Source organism: Oncorhynchus mykiss, chromosome 1 (assembly GCF_013265735.2).
Source record: "Oncorhynchus mykiss isolate Arlee chromosome 1, USDA_OmykA_1.1, whole genome shotgun sequence".
NCBI lineage: Eukaryota > Metazoa > Chordata > Actinopteri > Salmoniformes > Salmonidae > Oncorhynchus > Oncorhynchus mykiss.
The window spans coordinates 23,831,684-23,852,946 of NC_048565.1; the positions used below are offsets into that span (position 1 = coordinate 23,831,684).

The 21,263-nt window shown below is 42.6% G+C and overlaps 1 protein-coding gene across 2 annotated transcripts in view; it reads right to left on the reverse strand.

Moving 5' to 3' along the window:
* LOC110511130 (zinc finger CCHC domain-containing protein 14) overlaps nt 1-21,263 on the reverse strand; it is a 39,374-nt gene that overhangs the window by 10,028 nt on the left and 8,083 nt on the right. For both annotated transcript variants that reach the window (XM_036972417.1, XM_036972413.1), the window contains exons 2-8: nt 19,551-19,677; nt 3,745-3,815; nt 3,513-3,584; nt 2,684-2,769; nt 1,980-2,080; nt 774-810; nt 257-536 (exon numbers count right to left, since the gene is read on the reverse strand). In XM_036972417.1, coding sequence (XP_036828312.1) covers nt 257-536; nt 774-810; nt 1,980-2,080; nt 2,684-2,769; nt 3,513-3,584; nt 3,745-3,815; nt 19,551-19,677 — 774 coding nt within the window. The remainder of the gene's footprint in view (nt 1-256; nt 537-773; nt 811-1,979; nt 2,081-2,683; nt 2,770-3,512; nt 3,585-3,744; nt 3,816-19,550; nt 19,678-21,263) is intronic.

Here is a 21,263-nt window from a genome sequence, read left to right on the forward strand (position 1 = left end):
CCTTACTATGAAATGGTATCATTGATATTGCACTTGTCCCACCTACTTGCTTCTAAATATACTTTGCTGTTTTGATGTGGTTGTTTGTTAATATGTGATTTAATCTGTATTGTGATTGCTGCAAAATTAATTGCCTCTTTGAGAAGCCAAAACAAACACACTTTTCCTTATGCCCTAATGTCTACAGCTCCATAGGTGTCTTAAATGCCACTCATCCGCTGTAACCTAAACTCCCCCTTCCCCAGATCCCACCCACCTCCTCCATGGTCAGCTGTTTGAAGACTGGGTAGTACTTGTGCAGGCGGAGTTTCCTCAGCCAGTCCAGGATGCCATTCTGTTCAGGGCTACTCATCTGTGGAGGGCCAGGGTTCTGGAGGTGCCCGGGAGAGGGCGCGTTGTCCCCCCCTGATACCCCCACCGTGCCGGGGGGAAGGGTGGGCACTGTGCCCTGGGGGAGCAGCTGGTTTGGAGAGCAAGGCGGAATGGAGTTGTGAATGCTCATAACTGGCTGGATACTGGCCACACCACACACAGCCCTGAGACAAATTAGGGAGAAAGGAGGGATGAAAGGCGAGTGGAAACTTGGAGGGAAAATAAGGAAAAGTTCATGACAGAAAATGGACAGTGAAGAGACAAATATTGCAAAGGATGGAAAGATAGTAATTCCAATATTTAGATCATTATACATCATCATTTGCAGATTTGGATAGGCAGCAACAGTCTATTTGAGACATAGTGAAAGAGTACGTTGCGTATTAGAGAGGAGAGACCACCTGTTGGCTCCTCTGTATTGAAGCAGGCACCCAAGATCTGTAGCACAAGAAAGAAACATAGATCCACAGTCATTCACATATTGAACAACTTCTAAATTAGCATACTATAAATAGCTAGATACTGTTTTCAAAATGTATGTAATAATCTCTTGTCTCTTGACTTCTTGACCTCTTTGCAAGTTGCAACAAGCTAAATATCAGTTGAGTGTCGCCAGTTTGTCCAGGTTAATTTGAGAGCAGTGTGACATTGCAGCAGTGTCTGTGCAGCCACGGGGCCGGTGGTACCACATTACAGCAGAGTAAGAGCCATTTTTATTTCACTGCATCCCAAGGGTCTCTTAATATCTGCCAAGGGGGGAATAGCTGGCTGCTCCAGACACACACCCAAGTCTCCCACGTCCCTGCCCGCCTGGGGGACGGAACTATAAATACACTCTAGGATGAGGTCACCAAATCGAATCATATCAAATTTTATTTGTCACATTTGCCGAATACCACAGGTGTAGACTTTACTGGGAAATGCTTACTTACGAGCCCTTTTCCAACTAAAAATAAAATAACACAAGGAATACAAATATTCAAGAATGAAGCTACATGTATATACAGGGAGTAGCAGTCGCCATGCCTACCAACACAAACATGCCAGCCCAAATTCACACACAACACTAAAATAGAAATCCCAACACCCCTCAAACCCCAAAGATGAAGTGTCCCTACTTTACCCCAATCAGAGAGGGGGACACATACGTCCCATGAACTCTGATTAGGGTTAGGACAGGAGTCTTACTTGCAGTTGGGAGAAAGGAGGGGACGGTGGCGGTGGGTTAGGGTTAGGGTTAGGGTTAGGGTTAGGGTTAGGGTTAGGACAGGAGTCTTACTTGCAGTTGGGAGAAAGGAGGGGACGGTGGCGGTGGGTTAGGGTTAGGGTTAGGGTTAGGGTTAGGACAGGAGTCTTACTTGCAGTTGGGAGAAAGGAGGGGACGGTGGCGGTGGGTTAGGGTTAGGGTTAGGGTTAGGGTTAGGGTTAGGACAGGAGTCTTACTTGCAGTTGGGAGAAAGGAGGGGACGGTGGCGGTGGGTTAGGGTTAGGGTTAGGGTTAGGGTTAGGGTTAGGACAGGAGTCTTACTTGCAGTTGGGAGAAAGGAGGGGACGGTGGTGGTGGGTTAGGGTTAGGGTTAGGGTTAGGGTTAGGACAGGAGTCTTACTTGCAGTTGGGAGAAAGGAGGGGACGGTGGGGGCAGTAGTGCTGAAGAAGAGTCTGGACCGGTAGTGTTTGAGAATGTGAACTGGAAGCGCTGTTAGGCACCTGCACAGGGAGAGGGTTAAAATGTGAACATATGAGATAACATTAAATTCAATGCTTGGCATGATTCATTCCCTCCTTATCTGTTGTCTTTGACTCAGAGCCAGTAACACCAAGAACTAGGTCAACAACAACATTACAACAGCATGGCATGTTTTCTCATTTACAGTAACTCCTTGGCTGTTACTCCTTATCATACATATACAGTATGAACATATTATATATCACAACACATACAGTATTAACTATGTACCACTGTTATCAAGTGAACATATTGTATATCACAACACATACAGTATTAACTATGTACCACTGTTATCAAGTGAACATATTATATATCACAACACATACAGTATTAACTATGTACCACTGTTATCAAGTGAACATATTATATATCACAACACATACAGTATTAACTATGTACCACTGTTATCAAGTGAACATATTATATATCACAACACATACAGTATTAACTATGTACCACTGTTATCAAGTGAACATATTATATATCACAACACATACAGTATTAACTATGTACCACTGTTATCAAGTGAACATATTTACGTGGGCTACCTTGGTCAGTGACACAATGCTGATGGACCTTACCTGGGGTCCAGCTCAGAGGTCTGATCAAGGCCAGGGGACTGAGGCAGGAACTTCTCTAAACCTTCATCAGAGAAAAGCTGGGAGACCTGGGAGAAACACAAGATAGTTAGTGACCTTCACATCAATGATCCAAGACCAGCTCAGTTAATCCCTACCATTGTGACGATGAGTCGTCATAATGCTGCATCAAATGTACATGATCTTAGGGGCATTGGCAAACACAATGTAAGTACCTTCATTTATGTGCCCCTAATTGCACCGAATACTTCTGTTTATCATACAGCTATTGTATGCAGTAATCATGAGCCTATAAACCAGAGTTTCACTGTTAGCACTGAGGCGGAGTGCCCTAGTAGGAAGACCATTTTGTGCAGCTCACCCTGCACTATCAGCTCCAATATAAATAACATGTCCAAGTGTACTTCTGATAAGCTTCCCAGTAAAGCATTAAAAACAATCAAGCAACCCAGAAAAGTGCTAAAAATAGCCCATATTAACATATGCAGCCTGAGAAACAAGGTCCATGAGGTCAATAACTTGCTTGTAACTGATGACATTCATATTCTGACTATCTCTGAAACTCACTTAGATAATACCTTTGATGATACAGTGGTAGCAATACATGGTTATAACATGTACCGAAAAGACAGAAATGCCAACGGAGGCGTTGTTGCGGTCTAGATTCAGAACCACATTCCTATAAAGCTTAAAGACGATCTAATGTTAAATACTGTTGAAGTAATATGTCTACAGGTTCATCTGCCTCACCTAAAGTAAATAATAGACACGTGCTTTCAGTCCCCTCCCTCTGCTTCGGCCACTCTCTTACCTGGGAGAGAAAGTCCAGCACCTCCTGGTGAGTCCTGCTTACAGTGGACACAGAGGAGTCTGACCATTTGACCTGCGGGATGAGGAGAGAGAGAGTAGATGGCAACAGGACATGACAACGAACATACAGTACATACATAACTATGTGTGTGTGTGTGTGTGTGTGTGTGTGTGTGAGTGCATGCGTGCGTGCGTGTGTGTGTGTGTGCATGCATGAATGTGTGTGTACTCACCTCTAGCATATATTCACTTGGTTTCCCCCCCTTGTTGGTTACTCCCCTCAGCTCTATCCTCTCTATGTTCTCTGAAATACAAACAAATGATCATTCTCATTATCTGATAACACTGTCTAACAAACTAAGAGCATCATGTGCTTTAGATTCCTACATTATACCATGCTAGAGTATGGTAGCACATGCTAGACGAAATTGAGTGATTAGTGGTACTATTAGCTCTGCTGTAGGTTGTGCCTTCAAGGCTGATTCAGCCACAGACACATGTTGTTTTGGCTCCAAATATATGTAATTAAATCAAATGTCTGAGTTCAGAGAGGGAAAATCACAGGGAACGATATCACCTGGTGTTCATTTAAACACATTAAACACTTGAAACTGGCAATCTCATAGAACCACAGGAAAATTGGAAAGAGTTTAGAGGAAGACAGAGAGAAAGAACAAAAAAAGACTAGAGGGAGCATACAGATAGATAAACTAGATAGAAAGAGAGAGCAATGGAGAGAAACAGTGACAGGAGGATCATCTAGATTTATGGTTAGATTAATGGCACATTTCAGGGATCCTGCCAGTGACATTTTGGAGAGAGATTCAGAGAACACACACACCCTCTGAAATCACATACACAACACTCATAAACACACACACAGTAGATTACACACACACACACAGGTCTGTGTGTTAAATATACCCTGCAGACTCAGCACTTCCTCTGTTGTGTATTAGCATTGGGAGAGGTGCTAGCTAGCTGAATGAAGCTCTGTGCTGAAAGCCTCCTATCTGAGGGGATCAGAAATGACTAAATATTGTGAAAAACCTCCCCCGTCACTACTTCCCCAGAGGGTTGGGTCTCAGTCAGGCCAGGAAAGGGCCTCTCCCCTGGCGGGCAAGTGTGAACTTATCTGGAATGTTTTGAGGAGCAGAGCAGAAAGTCTATAGGCCTCCTCATTGTAAGACTGCTTGTCTGCCTGCTCCTACCTAACCACCCACTCAAACCTTCATTACTCTCGAGAACTTCCATCAAGATCAATACAGAAGCAGCAGGGTCAAACCCATTGTGTGTGTGTGTGTGTACGTGTGTACACATGTACACGTGAGTGTGTAAGTGAAAGAGGGTATGAACAGTGTGCAGAAAATAAAAGTGAGTGAGTGAAAGAGAGAGTAGGGACAGTGTGCAGAAAATAAAAGTGAGTGAGTGAAAGAGAGAGTAGGGACAGTGTGCAGAAAATAAAAGTGAGTGAGTGAAAGAGAGAGGAGGGACAGTGTGCAGAAAATAAAAGTGAGTGAGTGAAAGAGAGAGTAGGGACAGTGTGCAGAAAATAAAAGTGAGTGAGTGAAAGAGAGAGTAGGGACAGTGTGCAGAAAATAAAAGTGAGTGAGTGAAAGAGAGAGTAGGGACAGTGTGTAGAAAAGTGAGTGAGTGAAAGAGAGTAGGGACAATGTGTAGAAAAGTGAGTGAGTGAAAGAGAGAGTAGGGACAGTGTGTAGAAAAGTGAGTGAGTGAAAGAGAGTAGGAACAGTGTGTAGAAAAGTGAGTGAGTGAAAGAGAGAGTAGGGACAGTGTGTAGAAAAGTGAGTGAGTGAAAGAGAGTGGAGGGACAGTGTGTAGAAAAGAAAAGTGAGTGAGTGAAAGAGAGTAGGGACAGTGTGCAGAAAAGTGAGTGAGTGAAAGAGAGTAGGGACAGTGTGTAGAAAAGTGAGTGAGTGAAAAAGAGAGTAGGGACAGTGTGTAGAAAAGAAAGGTGAGTAAGTGAAAGAGAGAGTAGGGACAGTGTGTAGAAAAGAAAGGTGAGTAAGTGAAAGAGAGAGTAGGGACAGTGTGTAGAAAGGTGAGTAAGTGAGAGAGAGAGTAGGGACAGTGTGTAGAAAAGAAAGGTGAGTAAGTGAAAGAGAGAGTAGGGACAGTGTGTAGAAAAGTGAGTGAGTGAGTAAGTGGGGAAAGTGAACTTGACGTGCGTGCTTCTGGAGTGTGGACAGAGGAGGAACTACAGTACTGTATGTCATGCTGTCTGTGCTGAACCCTCTCTCCTGTGTGGGCTCCTTACCCTGCCCATATTCAGACCATACAGAACCCGACAGTAGCCAGAGACAATAGCACTGACATAATATCACTCTCACTCACAGCAGAGTTTACACAGACACAATCCCATCCTTAGTTTAGTTTAGCATATCACCCATGTTACTGTAAGGCAACTGAAAATTAATCTACTCCCTGAAAACAAATGGTTAGTTGACTTAATTGAGATGAGTTGGTATAGTCTGAACATACATAGCCAAAGCCTGCCTGTGGAGCATTGACCATGCACATTCACCTGTTATCTGTTAGGTCTATATTCTCACAGACAAACTGAGTGCTGCTATCTTAGTACCTTTCCAGATTCAGAGCATTGCACTACAGGTGACCTACTGGCAAGAATTGCTCTTCTTTCACTGTTTAAATCGCTTAGTTACATGGACTTATTTGAGGTTTCTAAAACATGCTAGTCATTTTTCCCATGACTGTCTGGTGTAGACAGGAGGGCAGTGTGTATTATTATCTGTGTTAAAGCATCACTCTCCGAAAACAGAGTGAAGGCGAAGTGATGAGAAAGAAAAAGACATTGACTGCTATTCACATCTCATAGCTAAAATAACCTAATAACCCCCTGAGGACAAGTATGTGAGTTAACTCCTAAACCAACAACAACCACTTCAGCCAAGAGATCCTCTCTGGTCCAAACTGATGCGTAGGACCAACTTCATCCAAAAACTTCTTCCAGTACTGATAATGGGCCAGATTTCCTATTTGAATTGAACTGTGATAAAATGTTTCTAGGGATTTCCTAAGTCTGTAGTCTAAAAACCCACTAAAGTGAAATTAAACATATTACGAGCACTGAGGAAAATAAGGACGGCCATCAGTCCAGGAACAGATCTGGGGACAGCTTGTAAGATTTAAAAATCTATGCACCTTTCTGCCCTTTCTCACAGCGCTAGTCTTTCAAAATACACCATCTTAACCCAAAAATCATACCTCTTAATGTGCAAACTCAGTTTATCTACCACACACTAACTCCTCCCTCCACCCACCACTCAGCCAAAGCTGAGCCCACAGATCTCCAACCTCCTCCAACACACACATCCTCAACCTAAGGGACAGAGTACATATCCTCTCAACCATATCCTGTACTACACAGTAGTAACCCAAGCCATGTACTCACATGTAACCTAGTCATGTCCCGGTCCTTCTCACCCACCCAGGCAGTCCATCTCCCTCAGCACCCTGTTGCATACCAAGCCACCCTGCACCAGGTCATCCATCTCCCTCAGTCCCCTGCTCTGCCACCCTGCCCCCTGTCAGGTTGTCCCTCTCCCTCAGTCCCCTGCTCTGCCACCCTGCCCGTCAGGTTGTCCCTCTCCCTCAGTCCCCTGCTCTGCCACCCTGCCCCATCAGGTGGCCCCACTCCCTCAGCACCGTGCCCCTCCATCAACCCCCTACCCTGCCAATCAGGTGACCTGTACCCTCTGCCATGCCACCCAGCCTCTCCCTCAGCACCCCGCCTGTTCTCAGTAGATAGTAGGTGCAAGAGTCTCCATATGCCTGGTGCCAGACTCATTAATCCAGGACATACTACCATTCTAACAGATCTGGTTACATACTATACCTATACCCTGTGCAATACACTGGCACACAGAGACACACAAAGTGACTAATCAACAGTGACAATGTTTGTATTTTTTACATTATCAGCACATTTCATGTGGTGTGAGTAGTGTGAAAATGACACCAAAACCAAGATGGCATTACAAAGTAAGTAATTCACTATCTACATGTTTGAATAACAAGTGCACCCTCGCTGCTGTGTGTGTGAGTGTGTGGAGGTATGTTCGTCCTGCTTTGTGCTGTGTGATGACAGGCATGCAGCCCTAGCCATGAGGAAGTGTAGCTAGCCCAGCATTGGGTTACCAGAGAGGGGAGAGGCCAATCCTACTGAGTAACGGAGAGACCTGCTCCTTTCAAAGCAATATCAGCCCTCATCTTAATCTGTTCCTCTAACAATCAACTCCTTAATCCTCTAACACCCTTAACTAGCAACCCATACTTAAACTCCCCTCAGATAGAAGACATTCCTACACACTGACTCATTATACCATTATACAGTTTGTGTAACCTGAGTTCAAAATATTACATGTAAGGTAGTATCTAAATTATTAATGGGGTGTCCTTTCTTGGACAAAATTGGTAATCTAAGTAGGCCTGACTTGTGAGTTATTTACAATAACACTATAAGACTAAAATTTCAATAATAGTAATAAATTAATACATTGATGAATATGAAGGTATGAATTCTTTGAGAATCAATTGGAGTTCTTTCCCAAAATAACTAGACAAATACAAGTTCTTTATACAGTCGTGCCCAAAAGTTTTGAGAATGACACAAATATTCATTTTCACAGTCTCCTACCTCAGTTTGTATGATGGCAATTTGCATATACTCCAGAATGTTATGATGAGTGATCAGATGAATTGCAATTAATTGCAAAGTCCCTCTTTGCTATGCAAATGAACTGAATCCCCCAAAAACATTTCCACTGCATTTCAGCCCTGCCACAAAAGGACCAGCTGACATCATGTCAGTGATTCTCTCGTTACCACAGGTGTGAGTGTTAATGAGGACAAGGCTGGAGATCACTCTGTCATGCTGATTGAGTTCAAATAACAGACTGGAAGCTTCAGGAGGGTGGTGCTTGGAATAATTGTTCTTCCTCTGTCAACCATGGTTACCTGCAAGGAAACACGTGCCGTCATCATTGCTTTGCACGAAAAGGGCTTCACAGGCAAGGATATTGCTGCCCTGATATGCAATGTCTCCAAACCCCCTCTGATTTTAAATCAAGATCTGGTTTTGGTATTTTTCATTTAAATGTACGCAGCCTGTTGTCAAAAATTGATGTGGTTAGGATTTGGGCTAAATCAACTGATGCTGATGTGTTTTCTGGAACCAGGCTCAGCAAGTCTGTTTTTGATAAGGATATTTGTACAAGTGGTTACAATGTTTATCGCACTGATCGGGTTAAGAAAGGTGGGGTGTGGCTATATATGAAAAATCTAAAATTCATGTAAGTGTGGCAAAGTCTGAAACTATTTGTAAACAGTTGGAATTTCTTGCTTTGAATGTTGAGGTTTCAAAGGGCCTCTCTATAACTGCGATTGGCTGTTATAGACCCCCCCCTCTGCTCTCGGTGATGCATTTTCTTCTTTGACGCACCTTATGTCTAAACTTCTTTACAGTGAAATGATCTTGATTGGTGATCTCAACTGGTGTTGGTTAAAGCTGGTGTCTGATGATTTAAAAATGTTTTGTAATTCTATGAATTTTCCCAGTTGATCAACTTACCCACTCGCCCAAATCTTAAATGCCCAGATAAATCTACCCTGATTGATTTGATATTGACAAATATTCCACATAAATATTCTGCGGTTGGTGTTTTTTGTAATGATTTAAGTGACCATTGTGCTGTTGTTGCTGTTAGAAATACTAAGGTTCCAAAGACAAACTCACGTTTTATTCATAAGATAAATTTGAAGTGTTTTAATGAGCAGGCTTTCTTTCATGAATTGTTTTATTTTGACTGGAGCAAGATTGAGTTTATCCCTGATGTGGAAACTGCCTGGAAATTCTTTCATTATGGTTTTTCCCAAATAGTAAACAAACATGCCCCATTCCGCAGGTTCAAGGTTAAAGGGCGGGATAATCCATGGTTTTCTTCTAGGCTGTCTTGTATTATTCATGACTGTAATCTAGCCTGGGCTAAAGCAAGGAAATCATGTTCTGATGCTGATTGGCTTAATTTTAGGCAGTTACGAAACAAGTGTTATTTTCTTCTCAGGAAGGCCAAGTCTGAATATTTTATGTCTGTTACCACTGACAACCTGAAGTTTTGGAAGGCTATTAAGTCTATGTCTGGTAACAGTAATGTTAATGAATTACCGTCATGTGTTTTGAAGGACTCTGTTGCTATATAAGACAAAACTGAAATGCTGAATTGTTTCAATGAGCACTGTCTCTGTACAACCCTGTGTGTATGAACCACTGAGAGCTGGTCAAACTTTTAGCTTTTTGACATTCTCAGTGCAGGTGGTACATAAAGCCCTGAAATCCTTAGATATGCAGGTCCTGATCTTTTGGATCCCTGCTTTTTAAATCTGGCAGCTGATTTCATAGCTGCACCACTTACATCTCTGTTCAATCTAACCCTGGAATGTAATGAAATTCCAAAGATCTGGAAATCAGCATTTGTCCTACCACTTTCAAAAGGGGGAGATCCAACTCTTTTAAATAATTATAGGCCAATCTCAAAGCTGTCACCCATGGTGAAAATACTTGAAACCCTTGTAAGTGAACAGCTAAAAGAGTTTTTATTTACTAACTCTATTTTATCAATAAACCAATCGGGCTTCAGGAAGAAGCATAGCACAATTACAGCAGCCATGAAGGTTTTAAATGATATCACTGAAGCCATTGACAAACAACAGCACTGTGTCTCACTTTTTATTGATCGCTCTAAGGCTTTTGATACAGTTGATCATGCTATACTAAGGCAGAGAATGTCGAATGTAGTTCTTTCGGAGCATGCAGTTGCATGGTTTGCTAACTATCTGTCTGATAAAACTCAGTGCACTCAATTTGATGGGCTTATGTCTGTTAAATTGTCTGTGTTGAATGGTGTGCCCCAAGGCTCTGTACTTGGTCCTCTCTTATTGACTATTTATATAAATGATTTAGACAAAAATGTCCAAAATGCACAACTTCATTTTTATGCTGATGATACTGTTATTTACTGTTGTGCCTTGTCTCTTACAAAAGCTTTCCAGAACATGCAAACTGCTTTTTATACTGTTCAACATACCTTGTGTCAATTGAAGCTTATTCTCAATACTGACAAAACTAAACTAATGGTGTTCTCTAATGCAAGAAATAGACCTCTGAACCTTTCGCCTATTACTACCTGTCACGGCAAGGAGATTGAGGTTGTAACCTCATATAAATATCTTGGAATTTTAATTGATGATGGCCTCTCTTTTAAATTGCATATTCAACAACTTACAAAAAAATTGAAGCTGAAATTGGGATTTTATTTTAGGAATAAGGCCTGTTTTTCTTTTGAAGCCAGAAGGAGGCTAGTATCAGCTACATTTATGCCTTTACTAGACTATGGGGATATTTTATATATGAATGCTTCCGCTCAGTGTTTGAGATCAATTGACACTCTTTACCATGGCACTTTGAGATTTATTTTAAACTGCAAAACCCTTACGCACCACTGCACCTTGTATACCAGGGTTGGCTGGCCTTCTCTAGTCACTCGTAGGCTCAGTCACTGGTATACTTTATTTACAAAGCCATATTGGGTTTACTATCTTTTTATTTGTGCATTTTTATTGTTCAGAAATGTGGTGGGTACTCTCTTCGTTCGCTGGACTTTATCCTGCTAACTGTTCCAAATGTCCGAACTGAATTTGGTAAAAGGGCTTTTATGTACTCTGCGCCACCGTCTTGGAACACCTTACAAAATACTTTTAAACTGGAAGAACTTGTCCCGATTGGTGTTTTTAAATCACTGATGAAGGATTTTGAGGCTGATTCCCTGACCTGTCAATGTTTTTAATTTGCTGTTTTATACTTTTGTGAATTCAATGGTTTTTACTAAATTACTTAGTTTTTCATGTTGTCTGTCTGTAATTTCTTTGTAATGACTTGGTGCTGCCTATCTTGGCCAGGGCGCTCTTGAAAAATAGATTTTAATCTCAATGAGCCCTTCCTGGTTAAATAAAGGTTAAATAAAATGAAAAATGACACCTAAATCAACAATTTATCGGATCATCAAGGACTTCAAGGAGAGCGGTTCAGTTGTTGTGAAGAAGGCTTCAAGGCACCCAAGAAAGTCCAGGAAGCGCCAAGACCGTCTCCTAAAGTTGATTCAGTTGCAGGATCGGGGCACCACCAGTACAGAGCTTACTCAGGAATGGCAGCAGGCAGGTGTGAGTGCATCTGCACGCACAGTGAGGCGAAGACTTTTGGAGGATCAAATCAAATCAAAGTTTATTTGTCACGTGCTCTGAATACAACAGGTGTTGTTACAGTGAGAGCTTACAGTGAGATGCTTACTTACAGGCTCTAACCAATAGTGCAAAAAAAGGTATTAGGTGAACAATAGGTAGGTAAAGATATAAAACAACAGTAAAAAGACAGGCATATACAGTAGTGAGGCTACATACAGACACCAGTTAGTCAGGCTGATTGAGGTAGTATGTACATGTAGATATGGTTAAAGCATCCTGAGACCATTCTCCTGAGACCATTCATGTGTGGGGTTGCTTCTCAGCCAAGGGAGTGGGGTCACTCACAATTTTGCCTAAGAACACAGCCATGAATAAAGAAGGGTACCAACACATCCTCCGAGAGCAACTTCTCCCAACCATCCAGGAACAGTTTGATGAGGAACAATGCCTTTTCCAGCATGATGGAGCACCTTGCCATAAGGCAAAAAAGTGATAACTAAGTGGCTTGGGGAACAAAACATCGATATTTTGGGTCCATGGCCAGGAAACTCCCCAGACCTTAATCCCATTGAGAACTTGTGGTCAATCCTCAAGAGGCGGGTGGACAAACAAAAACCCACAAATTCTGACAAACTCCAAGCATTGATTATGCAAGAATGGGCTGCCATCAGTCAGTATGTGGTCCAGAAGTTAATTGACAGCATGCCAGGTCAGATTGCAGAGGTCTTGAAAAAGAAGGGTCAACACTGCAAATATTGACTCTTTGCATCAACTAAGACCGCACTCAGTCAGCTGTATTAGGAAATAAGAAAACAGGAAACCACTCACCCAGAGGCGGCGCTCCTAGTGGCCAGAGACTTTAATGCAGGGAAACTTAAATCAGTTCTACCAAATCTCTATCAACATGTTAAATGTGCAACCAGAGGGGAATAACATCTAGATCACCTGTACTCCACACACAGAGACGCGTACAAAGCTCTCCCTCGCCCTCCATTTGGTAAATCCGACCACAACTCTATCCTCCTGATTCCTGCTTACAAGCAAAAATGAAAGCAGGAAGCACCAGTGACTCGGTCTATGAAAAATGGTCAGATGAAGCAGATGCTAAACCACAGGACTGCTTTGCTATCACAGACTGGAACATGTTCCGGGACTCTTCCGATGACATTGAGGAGTACACCACATCAGTCACTGGCTTTATCAATAAGTGCATTGAGGACGTCGTACCCACAGTGACTGTATGTACATACCCCAACCAGAAGCCATGGATTACAGGCAACGTTCGCACTGAGCTAAAGGGTAGAACTGCCGCTTTCAAGGTGCGGGACTCCAACCCGGAAGCTTACAAGAAATCCCGCTATGCCCTACGACGAACCATCAAACAGGCAAAGCGTCAACACAGGGCTAAGATTGAATAATACTACACCAGCTCTGACGCTCGTCGGATGTGGCAGGGCTTGCAAACTATTGCAGACTACAAAGGGAAGCACAGCCACGGGCTGCCCAGTGACACAAGCCTACCAGACGAGCTAAATCACTTCTATGCTCGATTCGAGGCAAGCAACACTGAGGCATGCATGAGAGCATCAGCTGTTCCGGACGACTGTGTGAGTAATACCTTTAAACAGGTCATCATACACAAGGCTGCGGGGTCAGACGGATTACCAGGACGTGTACTCTGGGCATGTGCTGAACGACTGGCAGGTGTCTTCACTGACATTTTCAACATGTCCCTGATTGAGTCTGTAATACCAACATGCTTCAAGCAGACCACCATAGTCCCTGTGCCCAAGAACACAAAGGCAACCTGCCTAAATGACTACACACCCATAGCACTCACGTTCGTAGCCATGAAGTGTTTTGAAAAGCTGGTAATGGCTCACATCAACACCATTATCCCAGAAACCCTAGACCCACTCCAATTTGCATATCGCCCAAACAGATCCACAGATGATGCAATCTCTATTGCACTCCACACTGCCCTTTCCCACCTGGACAAAAGGAACACCTATGTGAGAATGCTGTTCATTGACTACAGCTCAGCGTTCAACACCATAGTACCCTCAAAGCTCATCACCAAGCTAAGGATCCTGGGACTAAACACCTCCCTCTGCAACTGGATCCTGGACTTCCTGACAGGCCGCCCCCAGGTGGTGAGGGTAGGTAGCAACACATCTGCCACGCTGATCCTCAACACTGGAGCTCCCCAGGGGTGAGTGCTCAGTCCTCTCCTGTAATCCCTGCTCACCCACAGCTGCATGGCCAGGCACGACTCCAACACCATCATTAAGTTTGCTGCCTGATCACCGACAACAACGAGACAGCCTATAGGGAGGAGGTCAGAGACCTGGCCGGGTGGTGCCAGAATAACAACATCTATGTAACCAAGACTAACGTAACCAAGACTAAGGAAATGATTGTGGACTACAGGAAAAGGAGCACCGAGCACGTCCCCAGTCTCTCTTTTTTTACCCGGTTTTCTCCCCAATTTTGTGATATCCAATTGTTAGTAGCTACAATTTCCGTACGGAAAGAGACAAAGGTTGAAAGTCATGCATCCTCCGATACACAACCCAACCAAGCTGCATCCAACCCGGAAGCCAGCCGCACCAATGTGTCAGAGGAAACACCATGCACCTGGCAACCTTGGTTAGCGTGCACTGCGCCCAGACCGCCACAGGAGTCGCTGGTGCGTGATGAGACAAGGATATCCCTACCGGCCAAACCCTCCCTAACCCGGACGACACTAGGTCAATTGTGCGTCGCCCCATGGACCTCCCGGTCGCAGCCGGTTACAACAGAGCCTGGGCGCGAACCCAGGGTCTCTGATGGCACAGCTGGCACTGCAGTACAGCGCCCTTAACCACTGCTACGCTGCTGCTACTCTCTGTTTATCTTATATGCATAGTCACATTAACTATACATTCATGTACATACTACCTAAATGGCCCGACCAACCAGTGCTCCTGCACATTGGCTTACCGGGCTATCTACATTGTCTCCCTGTCACGTCCTGACCGTAGTTCCTTTTTCTTGTCTCTATTTTAGTTTGGTCAGGGCGTGAGTTGCGGTGGGCATTTTATGTTTGTTCTGTGTGTTATAGTTCTATGTGTTGGGCCTGGTATGGGTCCCAATCAGAGGCAGCTGTCAATCGTTGTCTCTGATTGAGAACCATACTTAGGTAGCCTGTTCCCACCTGGTGTTTGTGGGTAGTTGTTTCCTGTTTTGTGTTCTGTCACCTTTCAGGATTGTTTCGATTTTCGTTGTTCCCCTTGGTTATTTTGTATTTCGTGTTCAGTGATATTAAATTAACATGGACACTTGCGTTTTGGTCCGATCTTTCCTGTTCCTCAGATGAAGAAGATTGTTACAGTCCCACCACCCGCCAACCCCTCTTTTTACACTTCTGCTACTCTCTGTTCATCATATATACAGTGCCTAGCGAAAGTATTCGGCCCCCTTGAACTTTGCGACCTTTTGCCACATTTCAGGCTTCAAACATAAAGATATAAAACTGTATTTTTTTGTGAAGAATCAACAACAAGTGGGACACAATCATGAAGTGGAACGACATTTATTGGATATTTCAAACTTTTTTAACAAATCAAAAACTGAAAAATTGGGCGTGCAAAATTATTCAGCCCCCTTAAGTTAATACTTTGTAGCGCCACCTTTTGCTGCGATTACAGCTGTAAGTCACTTGGGGTATGTCTCTATCAGTTTTGCACATCGAGAGACTGAAATTTTTTCCCATTCCTCCTTGCAAAACAGCTCAAGCTCAGTGAGGTTGGATGGAGAGCATTTGTGAACAGCAGTTTTCAGTTCTTTCCACAGATTCTCGATTGGATTCAGGTCTGGACTTTGACTTGGCCATTCTAACACCTGGATATGTTTATTTTTGAACCATTCCATTGTAGATTTTGCTTTATGTTTTGGATCATTGTCTTGTTGGAAGACAAATCTCCGTCCCAGTCTCAGGTCTTTTGCAGACTCCATCAGGTTTTCTTCCAGAATGGTCCTGTATTTGGCTCCATCCATCTTCCCATCAATTTTAACCATCTTCCCTGTCCCTGCTGAAGAAAAGCAGGCCCAAACCATGATGCTGCCACCACTATGTTTGACAGTGGAGATGGTGTGTTCAGGGTGATGAGCTGTGTTGCTTTTACGCCAAACATAACGTTTTGCATTGTTGCCAAAAAGTTACATTTTGGTTTCATCTGACCAGAGCACCTTCTTCCACATGTTTGGTGTGTCTCCCAGGTGGCAAACTTTAAACGACACTTTTTATGGATATCTTTAAGAAATGGCTTTCTTCTTGCCACTCTTCCATAAAGGCCAGATTTGTGCAATATACGACTGATTGTTGTCCTATGGACAGAGTCTCCCACCTCAGCTGTAGATCTCTGCAGTTCATCCAGAGTGATCATGGGCCTCTTGGCTGCATCTCTGATCAGTCTTCTCCTTGTATGAGCTGAAAGTTTAGAGGGACGGCCAGGTCTTGGTAGATTTGCAGTGGTCTGATACTCCTTCCATTTCAATATTATCGCTTGCACAGTGCTCCTTGGGATGTTTAAAGCTTGAGAAATATTTTTGTATCCAAATCCGGCTTTAAACTTCTTCACAACAGTATCTCGGACCTGCCTGGTGTGTTCCTTGTTCTTCATGATGCTCTCTGCGCTTTTAACGGACCTCTGAGACTATCACATTGCAGGTGCATTTATACGGAGACTTGATTACACACAGGTGGATTGTATTTATCATCATTAGTCATTTAGGTCAACATTGGATCATTCAGAGATCCTCACTGAACTTCTGGAGAGAATTTGCTGCACTGAAAGTAAAGGGGCTGAATAATTTTGCACGCCCAATTTTTCAGTTTTTGATTTGTTAAAAAAGTTTGAAATATCCAATAAATGTCATTCCACTTCATGATTGTGTCCCACTTGTTGTTGATTCTTCACAAAAAAATACAGTTTTATATCTTTATGTTTGAAGCCTGAAATGTGGCAAAAGGTCGCAAAGTTCAAGGGGGCCGAATACTTTCGCAAGGCACTGTACATAGTCACTTTAACGATACCTACATGTACATACTACCTCAATAAGCCTGACTAACAGGTATATAGCCTTGCTAAGCTTTTTTCAAATGTCTTTTTACTGTTGCTTTATTTCTTTACTTACCTACACACACACACCTTTTTTTGCACCATTGGTTGGAGCCTGTAAGTAAGCATTTCACTGTAAGGTCTACTACACCTGTTGTATTCGGTGCACGTGACAAATAAACTTTGATTTGAACTTCATGTAATTGTCAATAAAAGCCTTTGATACTTATGAAATGCTTGTAATTATACTTCAGTATTCCATAGTAACATCTGACAAAAATATCTAGACACTGCAGCAGCAAACTCTGTGGAAATTAATATTTGTGTCATTCTCAAAACCTTTGGCCACGACTGTACAATCAACAGCCAATAACGCTAATCAAAATATTTACAAACATAATGAGAGGGATCATGAAAAGGTAGGAAATAGAACGAAAGACAAGAAAGAGACCTCAAGATATCTGAATATTAAAGATGTGATACTCAGTCTGTGAACAAAGTCTGTTGTCCTTGGCTCTGGTTAGGCCGCATGGAAGTGAACAAGGGAAAGATGGCAGTGTGTCCTTAGTCCTGAGTTGAGGGGTTCCTTGGTGGTGGTTTCTCGCTCCTTTCCTCTGAGTTTGGAAGGTCCCTCGTGGGCTGCTCCTCTGGGTTGTGTCCCTGTTGGCTCTGTCTGCTGGCTCTTCCTTTGAGTTGCAGAGGCTGTGCTCTAAATCATTTTCTCCCTCTTTCCTTGAAGAAGGTTAGCTTAAATGTACTGTTCAGGCTACACTAGCTCTTTAAAGACTGTCTCCTTCTGAGACTGTTTAGTGCATGGGCTCTTCCGCACCAATGTCTGTACTGGATTAAAGGTACTATTCCCTAAAATGTACTTTCACTAAGCTAAATTCACCAGTTCTTGTCATTAGAGGCTAAGGTCCAGGCCCTGTGGTCAGCCTACTGAAGATGGAGGTTCATCTCCCTCCTCGAGAGAGGTCCAACTTGAGTCCAGCAGGATAAAAGAGTGAGATGGGAGACAGCAGAGTCCTTTTGCAGTCCTATGACGTAACAATGTATCATACCTAGGTGTGAAGGGTCACTTTGATGACCATTTGTCTTAGAGAGCGAGAGAGTTTGGAAGAACTTATAGACAGACAGTAAAAGGATGTTCAAAATTGTTTTCTTATATGACATTAAAACAACACGTCACTACAAATGTTACTGTACAATTCATTGACCAGTCAAGTGGTGCCTATAGTATAGAAAGAAGGACCTCAAGATAAGACACAGTGTATCAAAGAAGGAGAATCTAAAACAGATTTAGATCTCTTCTACTGTAGTAACATCTACTTCCTACTATTGTCAGGATTTCAGAGAAAAATGACATTGCTGAGGTCATCATTGTCCACCAAGCCACTCCTACCTCCAGGTAAAGCTTTCCAAAACTGGAGGAGAAAATGTGGCTTGTGAATTACGTAACACGTGACCACACTTGGAGTGAACATCTGGGTTTTGGTCTAGTCAACAAGAAAAAATAGAGAAAAAAAAACTTGCAGACAACTAAGAAACATACAATATTTATAGCTGTAGTGTATGTGGCCTGAAAACAATCCCAAGCAACAGTATCATTCGAATCCAAACAAGCATGGCCTTTTGTGAGTTTGTTTGTTTCTGGCTGTACATGCGTACAAGTTGTCTATTCAGGCCTATGGCAGCAAATATTTACAAATATTGTACTAAGGAGAAGAAGAACAATCTGCTACACCCCCTCAAAACAAATACCTCATTACCTAAGTGACACTCGAGTAGAGTAAAAGTTTTAAACATCATTCCACATAGCAGTGGAACTGTTCAGTAGTATGTACAGAAGTGTGAAACAGAGGATGATGGGAGATTCCTGCAGCAGCTGCTCCCTCCAGACTGGAGCAGCGTAGCAGTGTGTAAAACATAACACTGATGCCCTTCATGGCACACGGCCAGCACTCCCTCAGGTTGAGAACTAGATTAATGAGCAACCTTCTCTCTCTCCTTCTGATTGGGGGAGGGCCATAGGGCAATCATGCCTCCACATTCCTCAGGGAGCCTGATTGGTCGATATCGGTATTTCAGCATGTGGTTTCTTGTTCTGGGTGCATGTGTGAGTGGCTGACACAACTACAAAGCATGATCTGTCTGACAACTACCGATGTAAAATCTTAATTTCAGCCAGTTTGCTTCAAAAGGAAAATAATCCTGCAGCCAAAGGAAATTGATATTATTATGTGGATTATAGTTAATGGATATTTTTTGCAGGTGTTGATACATTTTTCATTAAGGCAAAGCAAGTCTGGCATTTTAAAGTGGAAACTACAAACTTTAGAATACTTTTTAAACCTTGAATACACTACAAGTTTGCATTTCCAGCAGTGCAGGAAAATTCTAAGCAACAAATGAGTGATCAAATTAAGATCCTACATCTGTAACTGAACTGCTTCCTCCAAAGACATGTACTTTATGAGCAACAACACCTGTGATCTCAAGAATCCCATAGTACTACAGATTCCCATGTGTGACGTTGTTGGAGTGAACCTTGAACCTTACTGTCTCTGTAATGTCCTGTCCTTGTCTCATTCGTATGTAGAGTAAATTAGTGTGAGAGAGTTCTGTGGATAAGCGTGACAGAGAAAAGCCATGTTTCTTACCTTTGCTGGGTTTCCCAACGTGCACCTTGACTGGCAGCTCCTTGCATGAGAGAGATGGCATGTGAGGCATGGATTCTGGGACAATTCCCTCGTTCCCTCGCCCTGCCCCGACGTCTCGGTGCAGTGTCTGTGAAACATAGGCCAAAGGTCATGTCAAGTAGATTAATATCATGGTCAGAGGGTTAGGGATTACTAAACCTTCAGCACCTTGACTGTCATTCAGACTGCCCTACTCACTCACTGTCATATAATCATCTCCCTCATGTATTATGCCTTACAGAGGTAAGAGACAGGATCACACTCACAGACGTATGGAAATCACTGACTTTATTTGAAAATGACCTCTGATGACATCCTATGGGGTAATTTTCTTAGGACACTATTATTTTTTCAAAACAAAACATAGAAAATCATTGTCATCACATACAGTGCCTTCTGAAAGTATTCACACCCTTTGACTTTTTCCACATTTGTTGTGTTACAGCCTGAATTAAAAATGTATTCAATTTAGATTTTTTTTTGTCACACACAATACCTCGTACTGTCAAAGTGGAATTATGTTTGTTTTTTATGTTTTCAAATTAATTTAAAAAAGAAAGGCTGAAATGTCTTGAGTCAATAAGTATTCAACATTTGTTATGGCAAGTAAAAATGTGCCGAACAAGTCACATAATAAGTTGCAGGGACTCACTCGGTGTGCAATAATAGTGTTTAACATAATTATTAAACGACTACTTTATCTCTGCACCCCAGAAATGCAATTATCTGTAATTCCAAGGAACAGTCTGTAGATCTCAGAGATAGAATTGTTATGAGGAATACAGTACCTTCAGAAAGTATTCACACCCCTTTACTTTTTCCACATCCCTTTGTTGTGTCACAGTCTGAAGTTAAAAGGTATTAAATTGAGATTGTGTGTCACTGATCTACACACAATACCCCATAATATCAAAGTGGAATTTTGTTTGTAGAACATTTTAGAAATAAATAAAAATATTAAAAGAGTGTCTTGAGTCAGTAAGTATTCAACCCCTTTGCTATGGCAAGCCTAAATAAGTTCAGGAGTAAAAATGTGCTTAACAAATAACAAAATACAGTGCATTCAGAAAGTATTCAGACCCCTTGACTTTTTCCACATTTTGTTACGTTACACCCTTCTTCAAAAATGTATTAAATCATTTTTTCCCCTCATCAATGTACACACAATACCCCATAATGACAAAGCAAAAACAGGTTTTCAGAAATGTTTGCAAATGTATTAAAAATTCCATTTACATAAAGATTTAGACCCTTTACTCTGTACTTTCTTGAAGCACCTTTGGCAGCGATTACAGCCTCGAGTCGTCTTGGATATGACGCTACATGCTTGGCACACCTGTATTTAGGGAGTTTCTCCCATTATTCTCTGCAGATCCTCTCAAGCTCTGTCAGGTTGGATGGGGAGAGTCCCTGCACAGTAATTTTCAGGTCTCTCCAAAGATGTTCGATCGGGTTCAAGTCTGGGCGCTGGCTGGGCCACTCAAGGAAATTCAGAGACTCGTCCCAAAGCCACTCCTGCATTGTCTTGACTGTGTGCTTAGTGTCGATGTCCTGTTGGAAGGTAAACCTTTTCCCTAGTCTGAGGTCCTGAGTGCTCTGGAGCAGGTTTTCATCAAGGATCTCTCTGTACTTTGCTCCGTTCATCTTCCCTCGATCCTGACTTGTCTCCCAGTC